The 22,419-nt window shown below is 39.9% G+C and overlaps 1 protein-coding gene across 3 annotated transcripts in view; it reads left to right on the forward strand.

Annotated features, from left to right (window-relative positions):
* RASA3 (RAS p21 protein activator 3) overlaps nt 1-22,419 on the forward strand; it is a 129,707-nt gene that overhangs the window by 86,453 nt on the left and 20,835 nt on the right. For all 3 annotated transcript variants that reach the window (XM_039384520.1, XM_027743495.2, XM_039384525.1), the window contains exons 6-11: nt 9,313-9,393; nt 12,085-12,157; nt 16,422-16,501; nt 20,507-20,611; nt 21,108-21,264; nt 22,080-22,228. In XM_039384520.1, coding sequence (XP_039240454.1) covers nt 9,313-9,393; nt 12,085-12,157; nt 16,422-16,501; nt 20,507-20,611; nt 21,108-21,264; nt 22,080-22,228 — 645 coding nt within the window. The remainder of the gene's footprint in view (nt 1-9,312; nt 9,394-12,084; nt 12,158-16,421; nt 16,502-20,506; nt 20,612-21,107; nt 21,265-22,079; nt 22,229-22,419) is intronic.

Here is a 22,419-nt window from a genome sequence, read left to right on the forward strand (position 1 = left end):
GTTTAAGTAGGGCTGATGAATCAGCTTAATTTGAATTTCTTAATGAAAGTATTGCATGTGTAGCAAAGATCACATGCTCTATCCTTTAATAATAACTATTGTTAATTAAGATCCCAGATCGTCTGATTATTCATATAAGCGTGATCAAAAGTTGTTCTGAGTTGTTTCAAGTTGTGTTTTTTAAAGCATTAAAAGTTCTGCCTACCTCAGGTGTGCCAAGGCATGCTCATCACAGAAGGCTGTAGCCTCCATGATGTGTTTGAAGGTACCTTTGGTTGCTTTTTTGGTCCACAAATAATTACTTCTTTTCTTTTTAAATTGTGGCCTATTTTTCTTTTGCTTTTCATGTAGAAAGGTGTATTTGCTACTACATCTAATTAAATGTATGATGTGAGAATCTATGTGGAAGAGTATTCAAGGATTTTAGTGGAGAAATCATTTTACTTGGATGAGAAGAAGCTGGCTGGGTTTACGTTCAGTTGGTACCATGGCTTTTGTTAAACTATCTCATTCCCTTGCCTTCCCTTCCTGTGCACATCACCCAAAAGATATTGACATTTGATCTAGACTCTCAACTGATGCATTCCCTTGGCCCATGGAGTTCCGGGTTGTTGTGCCCTGTGGTTCAATTGTGTCATGGCATGAGATTTAGATGCTGTCCTCCAATCTGCTGTACTTCATGTTCTTCCAGTTCTTCTAGGTGTCCCTCTTCAGGTCACTTACTAGCATGTCTGAATTTTTATTTAAAATATTTCCATCTGTGGCTAACCTGGGGTATCTATTTGACTATACTCAGCACTTGGGAGGAAACCCTTACCAGCTAGGTAGGAAACCTTAGGATGTGCTGCTTCTGTTTTGCTCTTTTGTTTCTTAGAGTTGAAAACCCCAACTGTCACACACCCACACCTACCCACTCCCCACCAGGGTGCCTTACTTCCTTCTCTCTAAGTTCTTTAAAGCTTCTGCTTTTAATCTCTTCCTTATTTTTTTACTTACTTCATAATCAGATTCCTGCCAGTAGGTTCAAAAGCTTTGGGTGATTTCTTGGTAACTTTTGCTCTGCCAACTCATTCCAAAACTGGCTTCTTCATTTTGTCTTCTTGTCATAGGGGTATCAATCATCTAATAATTGTAGATGCTTCTGGCCTCTGCTGGCTGGCAGAGGGGAAGTCAGGACATATTCATGCAGTTTGTTTTGTTTGCAGCTTAGTTTGTTTGCTTATGTGGTCATGCACGTATACAGTGACATGCAGGCACTGCCTGGAAGGAGGGACTGTGCTGTGTGCAGGCTGTTCCTGGGAGCAGGTTAAGCTGGAACTGTTCTCAAGACAGAGATCATTGCAGTTTGCTTTCCATAAACCCTGTATATCCCATATAGCATACTGAGACCAACCTACCTTTTCAAGCAAATATAGAAACGGCAGGGGAGATTTTTGTGTCACTGTCTGGCTTCATTATTTAGCCTTAACAGCATTTCTGTTTCTGACTCCCATGCTGCCTTTTGGTCTTTTTTTTCTTATCAGCCTGTACAGACAGTATCTCATTGCTTCTATTTAGTATTGCTGTAGGCCACAGTTGGCTCAGCTAAAGCTTCTCTCTAGGCTGTAATCGCTTGTTGGGTATCGTAATTGTTGGCATTTTGTGCTTCACTCCTCTTGCATTCCTCACCACGCTGCTTTAACACAAATGCTTCTGCAACTGCCTTGATATGTTGACCCATTCCCTGGCTTCCTGCCATACTACATGAAATTCAGATTTCCTCACTTGCCCCTACCAGAATCAATAGTACCATCATTAAGCAAATTTATCCTTTCCTGGTTGTACCTCTTCTTTTGTGTTTCTATCCTTTATAATTTTTACATACTTCTTACTTTGCTGTAACTTGTATTTGGGTCTTTTGTCTCCTCTGAATATCAGCATGTGCTAGAAATAATTTCTTCTCCTTACTCACCCTTCTTCTTTACTCTTCTGTCATTAAGCTATCTCTCTGTGTTAATAACTAAGGTTTGCAAGTCTGAGACCAAGGCAGGAGGAAATGATGTCAATGCCAGTAATAGTCACTAAATCAGATCAGTTTAAAATTTTAGCGAGCTTGTGTCTTTGTCTGAAGCCTCAGGGCACTGTCACAGAAGATAATTTAACCAAGTTTTAATATTAACATAACTGAAGATTTTTAGAAGTCGCATTTAAGAAGCTTGCAACTCTCCTGTAATTGACTTGTAAACTGGCTTAACTACTAGTGAATTAACTCCCTCTCCTGTGAGAACAGGATGGCTGACACTCAGTTTTTAGTCTGCTCTCTTTAGTACAGGGTACAGATGGTACTCTGTAAATGTGTGGTTTTAAAGGTCTTTCTAGAGCTGATGTTTTGAACTATAGTATGGAGGACAGCACCCAGATAAGTAGCAGGAAAAAGTCTGTTTTCAAACTTCTAAGAAATGTATAGGTATCTACTGACACAAGAAAATTTTGTGGTTTATTTGAAGTGATAGTGGTTTTAGGGATGCATATGTGTTGTCAGTATTTTTATCTTACATTTAATGAAAGAGGTTTTTGCATTGGCTGTAGTTTTACTCTAGTATCTCTAATAGTTTAGAATGGGGAAGGAGGGGTTGTACTTATTAACTGTCATTTGCTTTCTATATGTTATTTATTGGCTTTGTATGAATATTTGTCCCTGTTTTAGTATAAAATATCTTCAGTAAAACATCTGGGAAAGAAATTGTTGCTTGAACCCAGACATTAGCAAACAATTCCTCTTCCTCTGCTCTGTCAGAAGGAAATCACCATTAACAGCCTTGTGTTAATAAGCATTGTGTGTGCATGACAGAAATGTTGCACATACAGAGCTTTCCACTTAAGACCAAAAGCTGATCTGGGTGCTGCATGAGGCTGCAAAAACAGATCAGCTCAGGAAGGAATCTATGTTCAGGATAACATGAGTTTAAGAACACGTTTAAATGTTTTGCTGGACTACAACTACTCTGAACTGAACTGGGAATGGGAAAGAAAAGGCAGTACTTAGGGGGGTTGCAGCTGTAATATCAGTTTCACGGTTTCTGTTGTGCTTTTGATGTAGAGGCTTCAGAAGGTATTTTAAAGAGAAAAAAACCCCAAAACAGTTACCTGCATAGCCTGTTCCTCTGATGTGCTTAAGCTCTATCAGAATGGGGGGAGTTTTGAGTGTATAATGTATCTTGTATATAAATGTTTCAGAGCCAATGCCTCAGATGCTGTATAGCCTTTATTTTAAGAGAATACACTTAAGTGAAATGCTGATCCCAAGTGAAGTGCCATTTGTTTCAGTGGGGCAGGATTTTATTTAGTGCCATAGATCTTTGTGGCAGAAGGAGTTGTCACATGAAGGGGGGAAAGGTAGCTCCAGTTAACTGTTAATCCTCTTGAAGGTTAAGGGGATGGCAAGTATTTGTTTGCTTGTACACCAGAACTTGTTTGTTCTCCAGAATAAAACAAAACAAACTCAAAAGGAGGAGGGTATTATCCGTAAGGGATAGGGTACTGCTGGAGTTTCTAAAGGAGAGTGGTTTTCCTGGAGGGGGTGGTAAAAGAGGTGGAAGGGTAGACTTGAGAGCAGCAGTGTGAATGAGGATTGGATAAAGACTCTGGTTTCAGATTTCCTGGAGAGATCAAAAAATGTCTTGAAAAATCATGATAATAAAGCATTGGTCTGTGAACTCGGTGCTACACAAGCATTGATATATTTTGTTCAGTACAGCTGTACCTACTTGAACATTGTTCCATCCTTTCCTTTCTCTAGTTCATTCTGCCAGGCATGGTCAGTGGTCACCGGACACTACACAGTGCTGTAACATTTTGTGTCTGTGTGGAACATAACATGAAGGTGAACTCGGGCACATCATTGCAGGCAATTCACAGTATGTGAGAACTGCTTTCAGAGGAAACTGGTCTGTTTCTCAGTGCAAAAATCATTCAGATGGGACGAATAGTAGGAGATCTTGGTTTGGTACAAGTAGATCACTGCCCATTGTCAAGGAATAGGTACTTTTGAAATCTTCTTTTACTAGAGTTCATTTACTGGGAGTGGGCATGATCCTTCAGCTTCAGGTGATCATCTGGAGGACAAGGACTTGATGTAATACATTGATTCAGTATTGTTAGCCTCCTTATTCCCTTGGGACAGGGGCAAGGCAAAGTCAGTGTATGAATTGGTAAAGGAACTTTGAGTAGGTTGGGAAATAATAATCTTAGTAATTTTGATGATGAAGGCAGAGTGTAATTTAAATCCAGGATTGGGTCGACTGTAAAAATTTTTGCCTTATTCCAGAAGAAAGAGGCCACTCGGTCAACCTCTTGGCAAAAAAGGGTTGTGTGTTTATGTTAAATCCTGAGTGGAGATCCAGTAGATTACTTTGTGGAAGTGAAGGGGAAGTGCAAGGCTTGTCTGAAGGTGCACAAAGTTAAGATGTAACACTTGGTTAGACTCAACCCAGGATACTGATTCTGTCTAGTAGGAGATGAAGAACTATGAGAGCAGTTATACAGTGACACACTCTCATGGCCTCCAGAAATTTATGATTCAGGGAATTTCTGAGCTAGACTTAGCACCTTTCTGCTTATTAGTGGTGAATGCAGTTACATCCAGACAAAGCCCCTCTAAAACATGTGTATATAACTGGTTTATTAAGGTTAAACACACAGACAAAGGGAATAAGGAGGTGGCCTGGGAATAGTTCCTGCTTACAGTGGAAGCTGTTCACTGGTCTGAGAGCAGCTACCATGTACCACCACAGATGTGAGATTTGCCAAAGTATATATGAAAGTCTGTTATGCAGCATTAAATCAAAGTTCCTCTTAAACCACTGGCAATGAGTGTGGAGCTCAGCTTGTGATGCAAGGCTGCACTGAAAGAAAAGAACATTCAAGAGTGAGCTTACCATGGCAAGGAAAGGAGAGAAAAATCCATCTCTTTACTGTCAAACTAGGCAAAAAGACTGGACTACTACATTATGAAGTTAGATTAATAACCTATTTTATGCACCCTAAGAACCTCAGCCACAGAGGGAGGCTATTCAGAGGTACTCTGTTATCCCTGGAAGACAAGGTTACTCAGGATAGTACACATGTTACAAGATGACTCTATAATCAGTAGAAAAGAAAAATTGGGGGGGTGAGGAGGGGGGTGGGAGAAGGGAAGACAGATCCAAAGAGACTTAAGAAGATAAGTCAGATACCCAGCTCTGGGGAATGTGCATTGCCAAACAAACACTTAGCATAGGCCAAAGATGCGTTGTTTTGATGACAATTATGCCACAAAGTTTGCTTTTAAGTTGATACTTGTCTGGTCAGGCTTGTCACACAAAGTACTGAGTGTTCAAGTAATCATTAGATCACTAGAGCAAGCAAGGAGGAAGTCTCTTGTCTTTGAAATGATGCAGAGAAGAACCTGAGTATGGCCAAAAACATGTGCATATGAGATGGAACCAAGTCTTAAGATAAAGAAATGAAAGAGAGGTGAAACAAGTGGAGGCTGGAAATAAAAGAATAAGATAAATGAATAAACTTGCCAAGCATCAATATTGATCCCAGAAACCAAGCAATTAAAATATATGGATTAGGTACAACAAGAGAAAACAAATATATAGAAAAAAGGATGTATGTATTTTCTGTTGAGGAATCACAGTCTGATTTGAGAAAAGAGAATGGGAACAGTGTGCTGTTCCCTGCCTGGGCTGAAAGTGGGGAAAGAACTGAGCCTGACTTGGTATACTGGAAGTAATTTAGTCTGGAAGAACGGTAAATACGGATATGTGTTTTAAGAACAGCTATGTCCCTTCTGGTTTCTTTTCTCTGTGTCTGTTTTTGCCTTGGTTGTCCATTCTGATATGGCAGGAGGCCAACAATATATGTGTCCTGAACTGATCACAAAGCCTGTAATTTTTAAATAATTTTTGCAGTTCCAAGGAGGAGGCATGGAATACCCATGGGCTTGGATCATCCTGATGTTCCTCACCTGTGTTAAGCCTGGTTTTGAGTATGTTTGTTTAGGGGCTGCGTCAGAGGCTACAGCCCACAACTCTTAGTTGGCAACCCAGAGGCAGAGGAAATGCCTGTACTGTCAGATATGAGCTAATTAGTCTTTGTTGAAAAATCTCTTGATTGTTTTCAAAACCTCCTCCTCCTACCTTCCTCATGAGGCACGAGGGCATGCTCATGGTATGTTTAAGTTTTTGAAGTTTTCTTTTAACTGCTGGGAATTTTCCATATCTTATTTACTCTTGTGAAGGTTTGGTCATGAACCACACTGAAAACTGAACTGTCTTGTTTCTTGAAACCTATTAATTTTATAAACCACAAACAAAATATAGTGAGGCAGCTGCTTTGAGACTTTTGTCATATGACCCAGCACTAACCTTAGCTCAGCCCAGCCAGGCAAGCTGTGAGGGATGGCTCACCCTGCCCCAGCTGGGCTCCAGATAGCTAATGATCAGAAACTACCAGTTGGGTAGAAAAGATTCTGGCAGCTCCCAGACATTGTTCCTCGGGGGTCTGATGAGTCACTTGTTCTTGAATAATCTTAATTGTCTAGGCTTTTTTCATTATCATTCATGTATCTTTCTGATACATATATGTTAATTCTGTAGATGATTAGAGCAATGGCATTTTATTTTTAACGGCTTTATTTGCTGCATCCCAGTGTGCTCCCCCCTCCCCCAAGATAATACCTTTATTACACATTCCTTTTCTTTTTCTTTTTTTCCCCGTCTATTACAGATACTAACTGTCAGTCTTAATAATGTGATAGCCATGTGGCAGAATTGAGGTTCCATTGTATTGTCTCTGAGTAGCTGACATTTTGTTCTAGCTCTTTTCCTGCTTGCCAAGTAAAGCCAGTGTTCTGGTACCAGGTCGGGAGAGGAGGAGTGTTAATTTACCCAGCAACTTTCCCATGACTGACGAAAATGGCTGTAACAAAAGCAGCCCTAACATTACATTATCCTGCAGCTAATGAGTCAACCAGACCTGTGTCTTGTTGAATTTTATTGTCTCTCCTCATAATGTTTTGTAAGATACAAAAACCAGAATGAACTTCTCTCCAAACACAGCCTTCCCGCCTTAAAATCCTGTCTTCAGTCTTTTGCTGGATTTCTTCAACATTCTCAAACAATAACCCCTTTTAAATTACCTGAAAGACTTGTGATACAGTCTATGTCAGTGTCTGTTTCCTGTTTTCCCACATTTTGTTTCTTTCAAGGTTTTTCTTTTGTATTGTTTGTTTTTTTTTTTGCATTCCAACTGCACACAAAGAAACAACTTACTCTTAAGTCATGGTGACTGCACAAGAACATCTGTGTATTTTGTTTTATTCTTTTTCCCTTTTTTTTTGTTTTGTTTTGATTGGTTTTTGGTTTTTCCTCAGAGAACAGAAAAACTACCCTCCTGTGTGAAATGCCCCTCCAGTGTAGCCTAGTGCTGTTTCTGATATTTGACAGTGAGTGATACTTCAAATATGGTATGATTGCTCCAGTGTTGCACCCTTCCTGATCACTAATTTGGGATTTCCTGATCTGAAGGAGGTTTATGGACCATTAATCTTTAATAGCTGCCTACAAACCTACACTCCATGAGTTCCTGGTTTGAATCCATGTATTCTTTTGGCATCCATGACACCCCATGGCAATAAGTTTTGCAATTTCATTGTGTGGAAAAAGTACTTCCTTTTTTGTTTATTTTTAAACCAGCTGTCTGGTAATTTAATTGTGTGCCCCATAATTCTTATTTTGTGAGGAAATGTTCTCCACACCATTCATGATTTTGTAAGCTGTTTGTGAATGGATAACTTCTGTTTTCTGAGCTGGAGAGTACAGACCTGGGAGAGCTATGAGTGATTAGAAGTTGTCCTCCCTGTGTTTTATAGAGCACACACAATTCAAGATGTGGGTGCCCAGTGATGTTCATTGCTGTGTTCTCTCCAACCAGCTGGTGATACTGTTTGCCTTTTTAGAATCACAGAGGATCCCACGAGGATCATCGAGTGTGTGCCCCTTAGTGTGATCTTCAGTCTTCTTGTACTTGTAGTACTGTGTGAACCTATCTAGATTGTACCTCTTCTGGTACAAAAATGATTTCTGTATTGATGCAGAATATTAATTTTTTTCCTCCCTCTCTGCAGAATAAGTAATGATAGGTCTGTTGTTAAACTGTATTTGAAGTCCCCATTTTATGTTACCAAATAACTTGCCTTGCGGATAAAGTTGGGGAGCACTATCTGTTACTGAATTTTTATCTATTGATATTTTTAGTATTTTTTTGTATCAAAGTTACTGTCTCTGGAAACATTAAAATGGATATTACTTTTCTTCTGTTTGCAAGATATTTCATGCTGCAATGATATTACTACTCACTTGCCCAAAGAGCTTCAGAGTTTGTCTTCACTGAAATTTTCCAGTTGTAATTGTAAATACTTCAGCATAGCAGGCTTACCTGTTGGAAGCAGAACTTGCTTCAGGAGGGAGAGGCCTGGCAACTGGCTTCTCTTGATTTCCAGCTGGTGCTGCTTTCCTCAGTAGGTTTTAACTTGTGAAATGTGAAACATTTTTTCACTTTTTGGGAGAAGTTGTGTTGGGTTTTTTCTTATTTTTCTTTTTTTTTTTCTTCTCCCCCGAAGGGGTGTTGAAATGAAAGTGCAGAAGTGTAACTTTCCCACCATGGAGTGCAGCAAAACCCAATTTGTTCCATGTTTTCCTTCCAGTGTCTCTTTTACTGCTTCAGTGCAGAGCTGCTGGACATGGAGAAAGATGGTTGTGTCATATTGTCTCTTGATCTGTTGTTAACACACCTTTACAAATAAGCCCATGCTGAATTTTGTTAAAAGCATTGAGGCCTTCATGAATGTTACTCTGAGGAATTACCTAACTACTGCTGGGATCTGTCTGTGTGGGTTTTTTTAATCTTCTGTTACAGAAATAAATTCTGGTTATGTCTTTTGGTTAAATAAGTTGTCAGAGAATTTTAAAGCGCTGATAGCTCCCAACTTGACAGCAAACTCTTACTTCGTGAACCTTAGGTTGTTGTGCTTGCATAATAAGAATCCTTTGAGTTTAGGTTTCTCAGTAATTTAACAGCATTTTTGACCTCATTAAAGTTAGTATTTAAGACCAAAATGTGTTTTCAAGTTCAGATATAAATTAAATATTTCTCTTAGTGACATTTCAATTCCATAGTGTAAAGTATTATGAAAAGGGAACAGGATAAAAAATGCTTTGCTTTTATTTTCAGTCCAGTTTCTTTCCATTTAATTGATTTGTTTGTCTTGGTTTTCTTCTTTTTTAGAGTTTTAGAGTGCCAAGGACTGCCCATTGTGAACGGGCAATGTGATCCCTATGCCACCGTTACCTTAGCAGGACCCTCCAGGCAAGTATTGCACGTTCAAGAGCTTCCATTTTATAAGGATGGTTTCTGTTTCCTTTGTCTGTTAGAAATCTGCATTCTCAGGTGGACAGCTGGGAGTATTTAGACACTGCTAGAATATGTTAAGTGTTGGTGTGTGTGTATATGAGCTACTGAATTATACTAGAATAAGTAATTTGAGGCTTGTTTCAGTTTTGATTTATGTAAACATCTGAATAATCTCAGAATAATTTGAATATCCTGGAGTGTATAATTTGTGGTTAGGCTTAATTTATGCATCTTCTCACCTCACAGTTGGAGGCTGGTTTTTGAGCAAATTGATTGCCTAATTTTGGGCAGGGGCAGAAGAGAAATCTGAATACATCAGCATCTTGCAGAGTATGCACGTTTCTATGTGAATATTTAGTGTCTTCACTTTCAAGGTGTGGCAAATTATTGTGTATGTCAAAACCCCTAGGTGGCTCAGTCCTATAATTTCATATAAGCAGACATAATAGCATGGATAAAATTTGGAATGAGGTTTTAGTGATGAGATTCTGCATAATACTCTTCAGTTTAAATTTGGGATTCAATTTTCCCATCTGTTATAAAAATTTCCTGTGCTGTCGGATGTCACTGTGGGGTTTTTTTCTGGCTATCTAAAATCATCTTTTATGTTGGTGTCATTTTAGAAACAAAACAGCTCTGCTCTGACCTCAAAGAATCGGATTTGGTAGCATGGGCTATTCATAATATTTTACAACAATTTCTTGAAAATACTATAAATAAGAAGCATTCTTGACAAATATTTACCTTGCATGCAGAGGAGTCTTTGAGTTTGTCTTTATTCTTCATCTTTTTCTATGTGCATTGAGCCTTGTCTCTATTTTTGAGCTGTGTATTTGAGTTATACACTTTGTTTTAAGCCTGTAACCTGTTTCAGATAGCACTGGATGGCTATTACTGAAACTGTAAGGAGATTGTTTGACTAACCCTTGAAAGACCAAACTTACCTTTGTAAGCTTCCCTCTGCCTCCCAGTCTGGATAATGTGTGATTATTGATCATGTATTTCCCTTCAGAATAAGGAGCATAGCCTTATCCTATTCCTGTCTGGTTTTTTTGGGGGGGGGGGGAAGAGGGTTTGCCTCCTATCTGCAGCATGCAGCTTATTCCCATCCACTGCTTTGTAATTGCTCAGTAATTGTGCTGCCTTAATCACCTCCCGTTCTACATCCTGCTTCCCAGTCCCCTCCCAGATGGGTTTATCAGTAAAGAGGTTGGTTGGCAAGTGTGACTGATGAGATGGGGTTGGCAATCTGTCCTATGTCCTGGAGGCGATTAGTCTCTCTTATCTCTCAGCTTCTCCTAGGAATAGTGGGATATTCTTAATCTGTACATCATTCTCCTCTCTGGATTTTCCAATGCCTCTCATTTTAGAGTAGGAAAGCTGCTTTATTCAGCTGCAATGCCAAGAATAAAAATTTCAACAAACGTGCTGCTGTTTAATGTGTGATTTGTACTTAACAGAGCCATCATCAGGCTTCCTAACCAAAACTCTTTCTATTCCTGTGTTATAGATGGGAAAACATTGTTTACTCATGGACGGGCCCATTCAAGTCACATGGGAAGCAGCACTGAGAATTAGACCCAGCTTTACTTGACCTCTATGAAATACATAGAGTTGTCCAGTTAATATAAGCAGCTTTGGTGCGTGAGAAATGACAGATAGATGTTGAGATGAAATGATTAGTAGGTCAGTTTTCCACATGGCTGATGTGCCTCTCCATCTGTGTCTAACTATGCCTGCAGAGCTGTAGGGGAAGATTGGTGACACCGGACAACACAGAGCTTTTCTCTTGTAGGTAATGAGAACAAATCAAGCACAGGTTCATAACATTTGGAAGTCACCAAACAGCTGTTGGCTGACCTGTGAGAAGTGCATTGTGGATGGCTCTAGCCCAGCACCAAGCAGTTAGATGTCTGTGGCTAAAAGCCATGGAGGATGAATGGGCAGTGCTAAACTTGGTCAGGCCTGGTGAGTGGCTGGGAGGAGGTCTGCCCTGTCTTGTTCCTACAGAACAGTAGAAATAGACTTCTGCTCAGCAGTGCTCATAATAATTTGCCACCATAATATTAACTAAGCTGCAGGGAAAGGGATGGTAATACAGCAATAAAAATATTCTTACTGAAGAATTCATTCTGGATTTTTTTATTATCTAACATCACTGAAAAGCAGTCATTGATTCTTCAGACCAGGATTATAAAATATAAATATCAGAAATAGCTGTGTTAGGCTTTGTCTCCTGTGTTTTTAGAGTATAGGGAATTTTTGAGTTGCATCAAGACTGAGACAATCTTCCCTGAGACAATGTTGCTGCTCAGAGCCCCATTCTCGGCAGTTGCTTTGTACACATAGAAGATTCTGCTGGATCAAACAAGTGACAGAATCAGGGTTTAAGGGCTTGTGTTTAAAAGAGGATAACAAACTGTGATTACTGCCACTTTAGAGAAATAAGCATGCGTTGAATCTCTCTCTTAAATGTGTGTGAATGTCTGTGCTTTGCTGTGCTGGAGCCACATAGCATTCTGGTTTTATTAGATAAATCAAGTGTATGGCTATTTCCTCTTAAGGGACTGTTTTAGGATCACACTTTTGCTAATGTTGTTTCTTATCCTTTTTTGTTTGTTTGTTTGTTTTGTTTCCTTAATTCAGATCGGAAGCCAAAAAGACTAAAGTTAAAAAGAAGACCAACAATCCACATTTTGATGAAGTGTTTTATTTTGAGGTTGGTATTTCAAAGGAATGGGTGATAAGCTGAAATACTATACTGTAGATAGTTGGCACAGCATCCTGCTTCATGTTGTGCCAGCTGTCATCTTTGAAGACTGTTTCAATGCATGGCACAGGGGAAAGAAGTACCTGGGATCAGACTATCCGTCTGCTGAGGAAGCAGTATATTGCTTCAGCTCAGCTGCTCTATAGGGAAACCTTTAAGTTAGGCACTTCTGAGCAACAGGCTTTACACTCAATCACAACTCACCCCAGTAGAGTTTCGAAAAAGTACAGTTAAAAATGGGTTAAAAAACCCCAACAGTTCCCCCCTAGAGAATTTTGGGGTTTTTTTAAGCCTGTGTTTTTATAGCTGCTCCACCCTGTCTTTCCCAGTCAATGGGAGGAAGGTTATTTCCTTAGGAATACTGAAAACTGTAGAGGAAAATACACTTAAACTGCTTGTTCTGAATGTCTACCAGTCTGCTGCAATACCAATGCCTTTTCTCCAAGTGGGTGACATCTCTACAGCTTTATTTAATACAGAGCATTTTCAACAAATCCAGTTAAGATAAAGTATAACTTGTGTGACAGTTCTCATTTAGGTTCTTTCTGGCAAGAGTAGCTGTAATTGTGGTGTGGCCGTACATATATGTGCATGTGTTTATAATTTAGATACCTCTTGAAACTTTCCATTCTGTGGAATGTGAGCATGTGTATCTTTCTCTTTTCTTTTTCTCTTGGACGTCTCTGCTTAACTGTTCTGTTTCAGTAGACACCTCAAGAATATATCTGGAACAACAAAGTCGATAAAAAGCCAGAGTAGCCCAGTGCAGCTGGCATATATTGAAAAGCCCTTTCCACTCATATGGCTTGCATCATTCAGGTCACATTTGCATAAGAAATTGTTGCTGGCATAGAGATGGTGCCTAGGGATGTGGTTTCTCAAATCAGTTCTGGGATACAGACAACTATCAGGAAGGGATAGCTGGGGAGAGAGGAGTCATACAGGTGCTGGTGCACTGTGCAGATCTAAAGTGCACACATCATTTTTGGCATTTATGTCTTCCTCCTCCTTCTACAAACCACTATCTTTGCCTAGAAGCCTATACTTGTACTGATTAATCTAAAGTCTCTCGTACCAGCAGAAATGTGCTCTTGTTGATGTAATGTGTTTGGATACAGGGAACAGATATAGCAAGTTCTTTATTGGCAGGGGCACTTTCTCAGTACCAAAAGGGGTGGAAGCCATGAGGGTTGGCCAGGATAGTTATCTAAGATAATCTTTCCTTCACTAAGCCAGTGTATCTCATCCTAGGATCCTAGAAACCCTGCTAGCAGTGAGCTTTTGCACCTGGCTCTTTGAGACTCTGTGGAGTTGCTGCATGAGCATTGCTGGCAGGGGAAAGATTCTGTGATCCTGAGTGCTGAAACTGCATTGAGGTGTCTGTGTTTGCTCAAGGCTGCCTAGGATTTCGGTCCATCACCTGGCCCAGAACTGCAGTCTTTGGCAGTGACACAAGAGTGATGTTGTATGTAAATAAACTAAAATGGGCTTCCCTGTTCTTAACACAGGCAATTCTGGAGGTGCCTGTCAGTGAGAACTTTTAAATGAGAATATAATCTGGGAATTCAGACTATAAACCATAAAAACTTCACCTGTCTGATTCCTCAGCCTTCTGTGTGCCGCAGAAACAGCAAACATTTGGTATTTAAACACTGAACTTGGCAGATTGTGCCATATTGGGAAAGGAAAGAGAGACACAAAGCATCTTCCAGCTGGAGTTGGGAGGAAGGGGGCTGGAGGCTTCCTTAGTTTGCCTTTGTGCTGAGAGCTGAGTTGCGTGCAAGTACCAGCAGAAGCAAAACCTGAACTCAAGCCCATGCCCCAGTTGTTCTGCTAACTCAGAGCAAAATGATTTCTGTGTGGGTAAGAGCAGAGCTTAGGAAATGTCTGAATCAACCAGAATTCTGAAACATAAACATAGCCTTAGTACAGACAGAGCCATCATAGATTTATGTCATTTGGAGAGTAGTTAATACATATCAGGCTGAACGTCTTCAAGGAACAAGGTTCAGTAGAACTGCTGTGACTGGAAAATACATTTACTAATGAGATGTGGGCAGACCTGTGGCTGGTGCATGCAAAGTGCTCCAATTCCTGTGGAGCTGCACAGATTCATGCTTTTGACAGCAGTGTCACTTTCTGCTTCTAAACAGCTTCATCAGCTTTCCTGCAGTCTGCTAGCACAGTGATTGGCCATGCCTCCAAGAAGAAGCTGATCTGTAAAAGGCAGTGAATGGGGGCTTTCCTTTCTACAACTAAAAAGTTGCAGATTTAATTTTCTAAACGGAAAGCAGGTTATAATTGGTTTGGGAAATAGAGGACCTTATTTAAGGGATGCTGTGAGTGAAACTTGCACCTGATGGTTAGGAGCCATTTTCATCACCACTTCAGCTGCAGTGTGGTGTGGAGCTCTGTAACAGGAAAATGGCCCTTTTGCAGGAACTGAAGGGGTGAGTGCTGGGAACCTGCTTGTGAACCTGCACGTGCTGGAAAACAAACGAGTAGCTAATAAACAGCTTTTCAGCTTTGCCTGAGGAAGGGGACCAACACAGCAGAATTGTGCCCCCTTTTTTGTGAAATGTTATGTGGCAGCTAGTTCAGCACCGTGGACTGGGAGTTTGCTCATCTTCAGTTCCATAGAGCTATCTCTTTAGGAATACCACTCTTGAGCTGTATTAATGTGCATACTAAATAGTCATATGGGTAAACAGAGATACTCATACAAGTAGATTCCAGCAAAACTTCTTAGGAAAGTGTTTACTTAAAAGGGACATGCCGTAAGTTACAGTTATACTATAGCTTTTTAAAACAACTCATGTGTTACAGATAATAAGACTTAAAAGCTTCCTTCCTCATTGAGAATGACATCATTAGCTTACAATGGTAGTAGCAAATGTCATTTGCAGTTACATAGGAAAATTTGCAGGAATAGTGAAGACAGTGTTTGCAAGGCTAGGGTGAGGAAATTTGCGTTTAGATCCTGAAGTTGTAGACTGTATTTAAATACACTGGTTTTGGGCTTACCGTTAATTTTGATTTCATTAGTCTGTAGCATTTGGTCTCCAGTGCTGCCAGTACCTTTTAGTTTTTATGTATCACCTTGAAAATGTTTCCTGCGTCACACAGACGTATGTACAAAAGGCTCTGAGTGTCCTGTGCCAAAGATTCTTCTCTGGTTCCTCCCTACTTAGGCAGCTATATTGTTGCCTCCCTTGTTTGTGCCGTCTGTGTCTCATGTACAGTACAAAACCAAGAAGTCAAGTTTACAATAAAAGCCAGTTTTTGTGAGTGGGAAGTATTAAGCCGCAACTGTATTCAAACCTACAATAAAGTTGAGCTTCTTTGTGCAACCAAGAGCTGAACCCACACATCATACACCCTTGCATTCGATCAGTTCCTGCTGTGGTTTCAGCTGGGCGGGGTAGCCTTTTTCTCAAGTTTCTGACACACTATACAAAAACACAACCTTCAAAGTCTTTTTATAGGCATACTAGAAAACAAATTTTAAGAAATGTTTGTGCAAAATCTTTTTTGCTAATGCTCTACACTTACAGCTTTCTGGGTTTTTTACCTATACTTTACTGTTTAATCAGTCTTGGAAATATGGTTGGTGAACTGTGCAGCTGGTTCTATATTTTGATATGCACAACATAGGCTAGGGTCTCTTAGACAATTGGTCTGCTTGATATTTGTTGTGTGGACAGGTTAGATCGACTTCCAGGATATCAGGGGAGGCAGAACTTCCCAATTCTAACTGGATGCACAGCAAAGTGTTTTTAAGGGTGGTTATCATTCCTCCCCCACTCTCTCCTCAGAGTGCCTCAGGGCATCTGTTGTACAGCTGTATTTAAAACCCAAATATTAATTGCCCTTTTATTTCCCTAGATGGATTATAAAATTGGTGCTCCTTCCAATGGTGTTTTTCTGTTGTTAATATAAACTCAAAGTGCTATAGTAATATTAAAGATGTTCTTTCTCTGTAAAGAAAGTATGGAGTATCTAGTAACTCCAGGTTATGACTTTGTAGCCAGCACTTTTGTATAGTCAGGAATCTGTTTAGTCAACATGTTTATTCACTTGCATGAATGTTTTCAGTATCGGGACTGAAGTCACTGCTGATAGTGAAAGGCAGTGATCTTCCAAAGCTTTGTACAAGTTAGATCAGAAAGTTTTTGTGTCAGATCAGCTGTTAAAGTTTCTTCCTTTTTATTAGGTTACAAGACCCAGTAGCTACAACAAGAAATCCCATTTTGATATTGAAGATGTTGATGAAGTTGACAAAATGGAGATTAGGTAATATAAAATACTTCACTGGTATAAAACTGTCTTCCTAAGTTGTGTAACTTTGTAGTAGACTGTGTTTTCAAAGTGGCAAGCATGGTTTTACTGTTGATAAATCAAGATGGGGCTTCATCACTGTATCTGTATGTTCATTTACCTCCACTGTCTTGTAGATCGTATCTTGAATGTGTGTGATGCCTTTCCTTTGTATCCTATGTATACTGTGTGTATGCTAATGTGCGGTTGTCATTAAGCACAACCTTTTATGTCTTTGCTCCCCTTTCCTTCCTCCCTCAGTTTCCCAGGAGAGCCCAGAGGCTCTGTGATGCTCTCAGTTAAAGAATGTATTTTCTTTTATCGCTTACTTTTAGCAACCCCTGTAAGGTCCTTCTTCCCTGGAAAGAAACTCTTGAACTCAGAGTTTTTCTGGGGCAGAGGCAGTTTCTCTTCTCTTTTGCCTGCCAAACTTTAACCCCTTATTGCGAGATCTGGTATGATAAAAGTGAAATCAGTTGCACAGGAAAAGAGCTATTCTGATTTCAAAACCAAAACAACCCTGCCCCACCACGTGCCACCCTCTCAGTACTATTTTAAGCCCTGCTGAGGCCAGTCAACAGCATCTATGGGGACAGATGAGTATAAGAGTGGAGAGAAGAAAACAATAGGAGGTATGAAACTTGAAGATATCACATGCATCATACCATCACATAGGTTGAAACTTGGAGACTTAGGCTGTCTGGTGATCTGGATGCATTGTAGATGAAAATTGCTGTATCTACATCAGATGATGAGAAATTCCCCTCTCCTTTATGCTAGGATTTGGAGGAAGAAAGGTTAAGGGAGAATAGTAGCACCCCCTTCCTCCCCAGGTATTCCCACATGAGAGGCAGTGAGGCATCTCCCAAATGTTCCCTAGTTCCTTCAGAAGCACAGCTGGCTGTAAGGAAAGGAGGGAATACCGGGAAGGGGGAACAGTACTTAGTCCCAGCAAGCAAGATGCATCTGTGTTCACGAATGAATGGATTGAGAGCTGTTCTAATTTGACAGTCAGCTGCTGGTTCATGTAGCCTATCAGTGTAGTATTGCAGTGCTACAAGACCATTAATAGATTTGTGTTTGCCATGGCTCTGTGAGGCAGGAAAGGGAAACTATTCATATGTGAGAGAGACAAAAGCTGTGCTCTTTCTCTGAGAACATCTGTGTCAGGCAGTGTGTCAGGTAGCTGCTTGAGGGGCAACTCACAGCTAGTTAATGGGAGAAAAAGCACAGACCCAAGTGCAGTGCTGTACTGGTTTGGTGGTGTCAGAGTTGCAGCACAGCAGGTGATGTAGTCCTAGCACTAGACTATATTTCTTCAAAGCTTTGCATGGTGTAGGCAGATATTAAATAGCATGTTCCATATCCCATGGGATGTATGGGATGGAATGGGCAACTAAACCACATCTTGGGAGTCCCAGTCTAGTCTTAGTAACCATGATGCTCAGCCATACGCTGATTTTAAGTGAAAACTAGGATTCTCTGATAGTTTTTGTGATAGTTTGGAAGGGGACCCTAGACATTGTTGGGCAGTGGTTACACATTGCATAGTATTTCAGTGATTCTTATTTTGTACTACTGGACTAAATGAAATTATACAGTTGTTTTACTTACTGAGTATATTTTCTGGACAAATGACTGCAACAAAAATGTATATGGAGCTGAGCTTCAGAAAAGTCTGTCATTCCTGAAAACCAGTGTATCACAGTGTGGTAAAGATGAGTAGTTTGAGAGGAGGCTTACAAAATAGTTGGGTAAAGATTAAGTACTTAAATAATAAGCAAAAGCAGATGAAGTGTTAGTCTCGGTTGGACAAATTCTGCTCAGAGGTTTTGTCCCCTGTAGGACAGAGTGTTTTTGTTTCCATCTCAGGTTCCCCTTCCACCCCCGCTCACTTCCTCCACTGTGTTTAGTGAGAGTTAGGTTGCACTCATGCCCTCTGGATGGATCACACAATCTATGGGTTTGGGGATTTGTTTTCTTTTTCTCTCCTGAGAAAAATACAGTACCACAGGGTAAAGAGGAGACTTAGTCTCTCATGATTTCTCTCTAAAGCTATGAAAGTTTTCTCTTTTTGAGTGGGTGTAGGAAGTTGTAGGCAGGACATATCAACACTTGGGGACCAGATGTTCTGGTGAACTCATTGTTTCTCCTCCCCCTCTCTGCTGTTTGTTTCTTTCTGTGACTACAATCTGTCCAGTTTCAGAATAATACTTGTCATAATTTTGCCTTTTAAAAATCTTGGGAAACAATCGTCTTTTAGACTCTGAGGTTTGTGTATTAAGATTTTTAATAAATGCTGTTCACTCTTTGTAGTCCAAGAGCACAAACCAATAATTTCAGAATTTACATGCCTGCTTTGCTTACTGTGTAGTGTGAGACCTACTTTAACTTGCTAGTTCCTCATGTACAGATCCTTTGCATTGATTTTTTTCTTTAGCTGGGGGGGAACATCCTTTGGCTCTCTGTTTGAATGTGTTATTGCTAGTTGGCATCTTGAAAGAGTTTGGATAAACTAGAAACCAGCAACCTGTAAATACTTAGTAAATTGTAAGTTTGACAGTGTAAATAGACTTAAAGATTCTTTTCCTCCTGAAGCTGCTTTTAGCTACCTGAACTTGTTAGCAAGATAACAACTCACCAAATATGGAGAAAGGGGAGAGGAGGTTGAGTTTTCAAAGAAATTTTTTTCCTTTTGGAGCATTCTTGCCCTGCAGAAATACTGTCAAAATACCAATATTTGAAGAACTTTACCTAGCACATGTGCAATGTGAGATGATGGTATGTCTAGTGTATGATACTTGATGCATGAGACACTGCTGGCAGATACAAGGCTCAGAGTATATAAAAGTGATGTCCTCTGCACTTGGATAAGATAGGATAAACCTTTAGCAGGATTCTCAACATCCATGCCTTGACAAGTCTGCTGTGACTTGCTTGAGACTAGGAAGGTTGTGTAAGTATGTCCATGATTTTGGGGACACAATGACTTTGCACCTTATCAAAATTAAAGTTGCTCTTCTAAAAATCATCATTATTGGAAAACCTGTATTTCTTCCCATGTACCTTTTTTCCCCCTCAAAGATTATGCCACGCTCAATCTGTCTTAGCTGCAAAATAGTCGGCTGAGCTTGTTTTATAATAAAAATACCTTACAGAGGAAACCTTAAAATATGTACAGAAACCACTACCTTGGAGTTTGAAACCCTTGCTTCGAGGTGGGTATGGTAGCATTTATCTACAAATGCTAGGTTAGACACCAGTACTTCTGCTTTGAATCTCAGTGCAGTTGTTTTCCATCCTAGTGCTAAAGAGCATAAGAAAGTATCATCTAGAGATACATACCAGAACTTCCCAAATGTGAGGGACCAAGTGCCAAAAATTGTGGAAGCTTCAGTCAATACATAGATTATACAGAATGGTAGAAACTATCCCGAGGCTTTGAATATCTCTACAGAGCTAGTTTAGGTGCCGAAAATATGTAAGCTTGAGACAGTGAGTCTTTCCAGGAGCTAAAGTGCTGGGAAGGACTGCGTAGGCATCCAGCCTTATTCCATAAAGCTACCACTTAGCTGCTGGTAATCCCAAATTAGACAGGGACTGACAGTATGGAGTCCTTAAATTTGCACTTTTTTCCCCTGGTGTCATTCTACCTGTATTTTTCCATTTCCTGGGGTAGCCAAACTATCCCAGCCCTCCGAATCTTTATCATTATCGGTAGTGGAAACACTACAGATGAGAAAAAGTTAATCTAAATTATTTTTTTCACTGATGTTTCACGGAGATGAATTACACGGCTTCAGAAATCTAAGGTAAGGTTATCGCTTTACTGTTTGGAAACCACTGCTGTACAGTTTTAAGTCTTTCTAACTCATAGACTTAAGGGGAAAAAACCCAACAAATTTGGAAAAAAGGTTGGAATTATTTGTTTTTATTTTTAATTTATTATTAATGTTTTTAATTTATTTGTTTTTAATATAGGGTTGATCTTTGGAATGCCAGTAACCTGAAGTTTGGTGATGAGTTTCTAGGAGAACTGAGACTCCCTTTGAAATTTCTCCGACAGTCTAGTTCTTACGAAGCATGGTATTTGACATTTTTCTTTTGGAGAATAAGTAGAAACATATGTCTGCTCTGAAGACTTAAGAGTCATTACTGCTATGTGATAAAGTTTAAATGGATTTAATTTGTATCTTTTTTGTAAGCAAGCCAAAGTAATCTTAACTGGTGTAAGAACAAGAAGTTTTGATAATGTGATTAGAGATTTCAGACTGCCTCTGCGTGTGGGAGTTCTAATATGTTGGGTTTATGATATTATTTACTGCAGTTCATCAGCAATGCCATGGTTTTAGTGTGTGAGTTTTTAATCATAACTACATAAAACTTATGTTCAGAACTTCCCATGTTGCAGTTGGTGCAAAATAGACTGGCAAACTTAGTTAAAACCCTGATTCAGAGCTCTCAAGGATTTGATACATATATAAATACTCTGTGTATCTGTACATTTTCTATATGTTCACATATAGCCTGAGATAATCTTGTGTTTCAGCACAAACTTTCTGTGTTATTTTTTGCATATCAGGTATTTCCTGCAGCCCAGAGATAATGGTAACAAGTCATTGAAACCTGATGACCTTGGTTCCTTAAGGTTAAATGTGGTTTACACTGAGGACCATGTTTTTTCCTCAGACTATTACAGTCCACTTAGAGACGTCCTGCTAAAATCTGCAGATGTCGAGGTAATTTGCTTGCATTGTTTGTTTTTACCTGTAGATCATCCTTCCAGGGGTCTCTGAATGTTTGTTACTATCTTGCTGGCACCATAGTTTTTTAGTTACCAGAGAGGTCAGCTTCATTTTCACACCTGAGAGCCTTGTTAAGCTTTGTATATACCTGGTGCTTGTTTTCAGTCCTTGCAGAGATCTTTATCTGCATGCAGTATGGCGGGTGAAGGCACACCCAGGAACACCAGTGGTTTTAACAGCAGCATATTCTCTGTGACTTTAATTTTATATGTGAAAATGCAAAGTAAACTTCAGTTTGACCAGTTGTTTTCCTGTGGTGGAGAGGAACAGGTTTGCTTGCATAATTGAGAAAAACCCAAACCAAGAACTATTCCTGAAGCGTCAGAGTTGGACCTTGTGTGCCCTTGTGTATATTTTTAACAGTTGTAGCAGTGCTTTTATTTTTTCAGTGGAAGAACTGGGTTCTGTACTCACTGTGACTTGAAATTGTGAAGGGTTAAATAGAGTTCTTCCTCTTCACTTGCTTCCCAGGCAAGTGACATTCAGTGAAAAGACAGCCATTAAAAATGGGGGGGGGGGGGGAGAGAGGGTACTGTAATAGTTTTTAAAGTGCTGCCCTCTTGCGATCAGAACTCACAGCCCACAAAAACTGGGATGTAACATCACCTATGTTAGGTACAGACATGTTGGGTAACTGGCCATTGCAACTGTTGTGTGGGGTTCAGCATTATGGAGCTAATGGTAAAAGAAAGAAAGGATGCTTGTTCTTCAAGGATTTCTCAAAATTTTTATTACTTTCCTCTGTTCAGCCTGTTTCAGCATCAGCTGCACACATTTTGGGTGAAGTTTGCAGAGAAAAACAGGAAGCAGCCATACCTCTTGTCAGGCTTTTCTTACACTATGGCAGAATTGTGCCTTTCATAAGTGCCATTGCGAATGCTGAAGTGAAGAGAACTCAGTAAGTACCAAAAACCAGCAGCTCTGCTATCAAACATACCTACTGTGCATTGGCTAGTGCTGGGATGCTCCACTCAGTTTCTAGAATCATGCAATGTTAAAAGAAAACGTCAGAGTTTTTCCTGTTCCTCCCAGCTCAGTAGCAGAGTTCTTTATAAATGCTTTCACTGCTCTCAAGATCTGGTGAGTTTG

This window comes from Pipra filicauda, unplaced genomic scaffold (assembly GCF_003945595.2).
Source record: "Pipra filicauda isolate LSUMZ 115617 unplaced genomic scaffold, ASM394559v2 scaffold115_size4368891_pilon, whole genome shotgun sequence".
Taxonomy (NCBI): Eukaryota; Metazoa; Chordata; class Aves; order Passeriformes; family Pipridae; genus Pipra; species Pipra filicauda.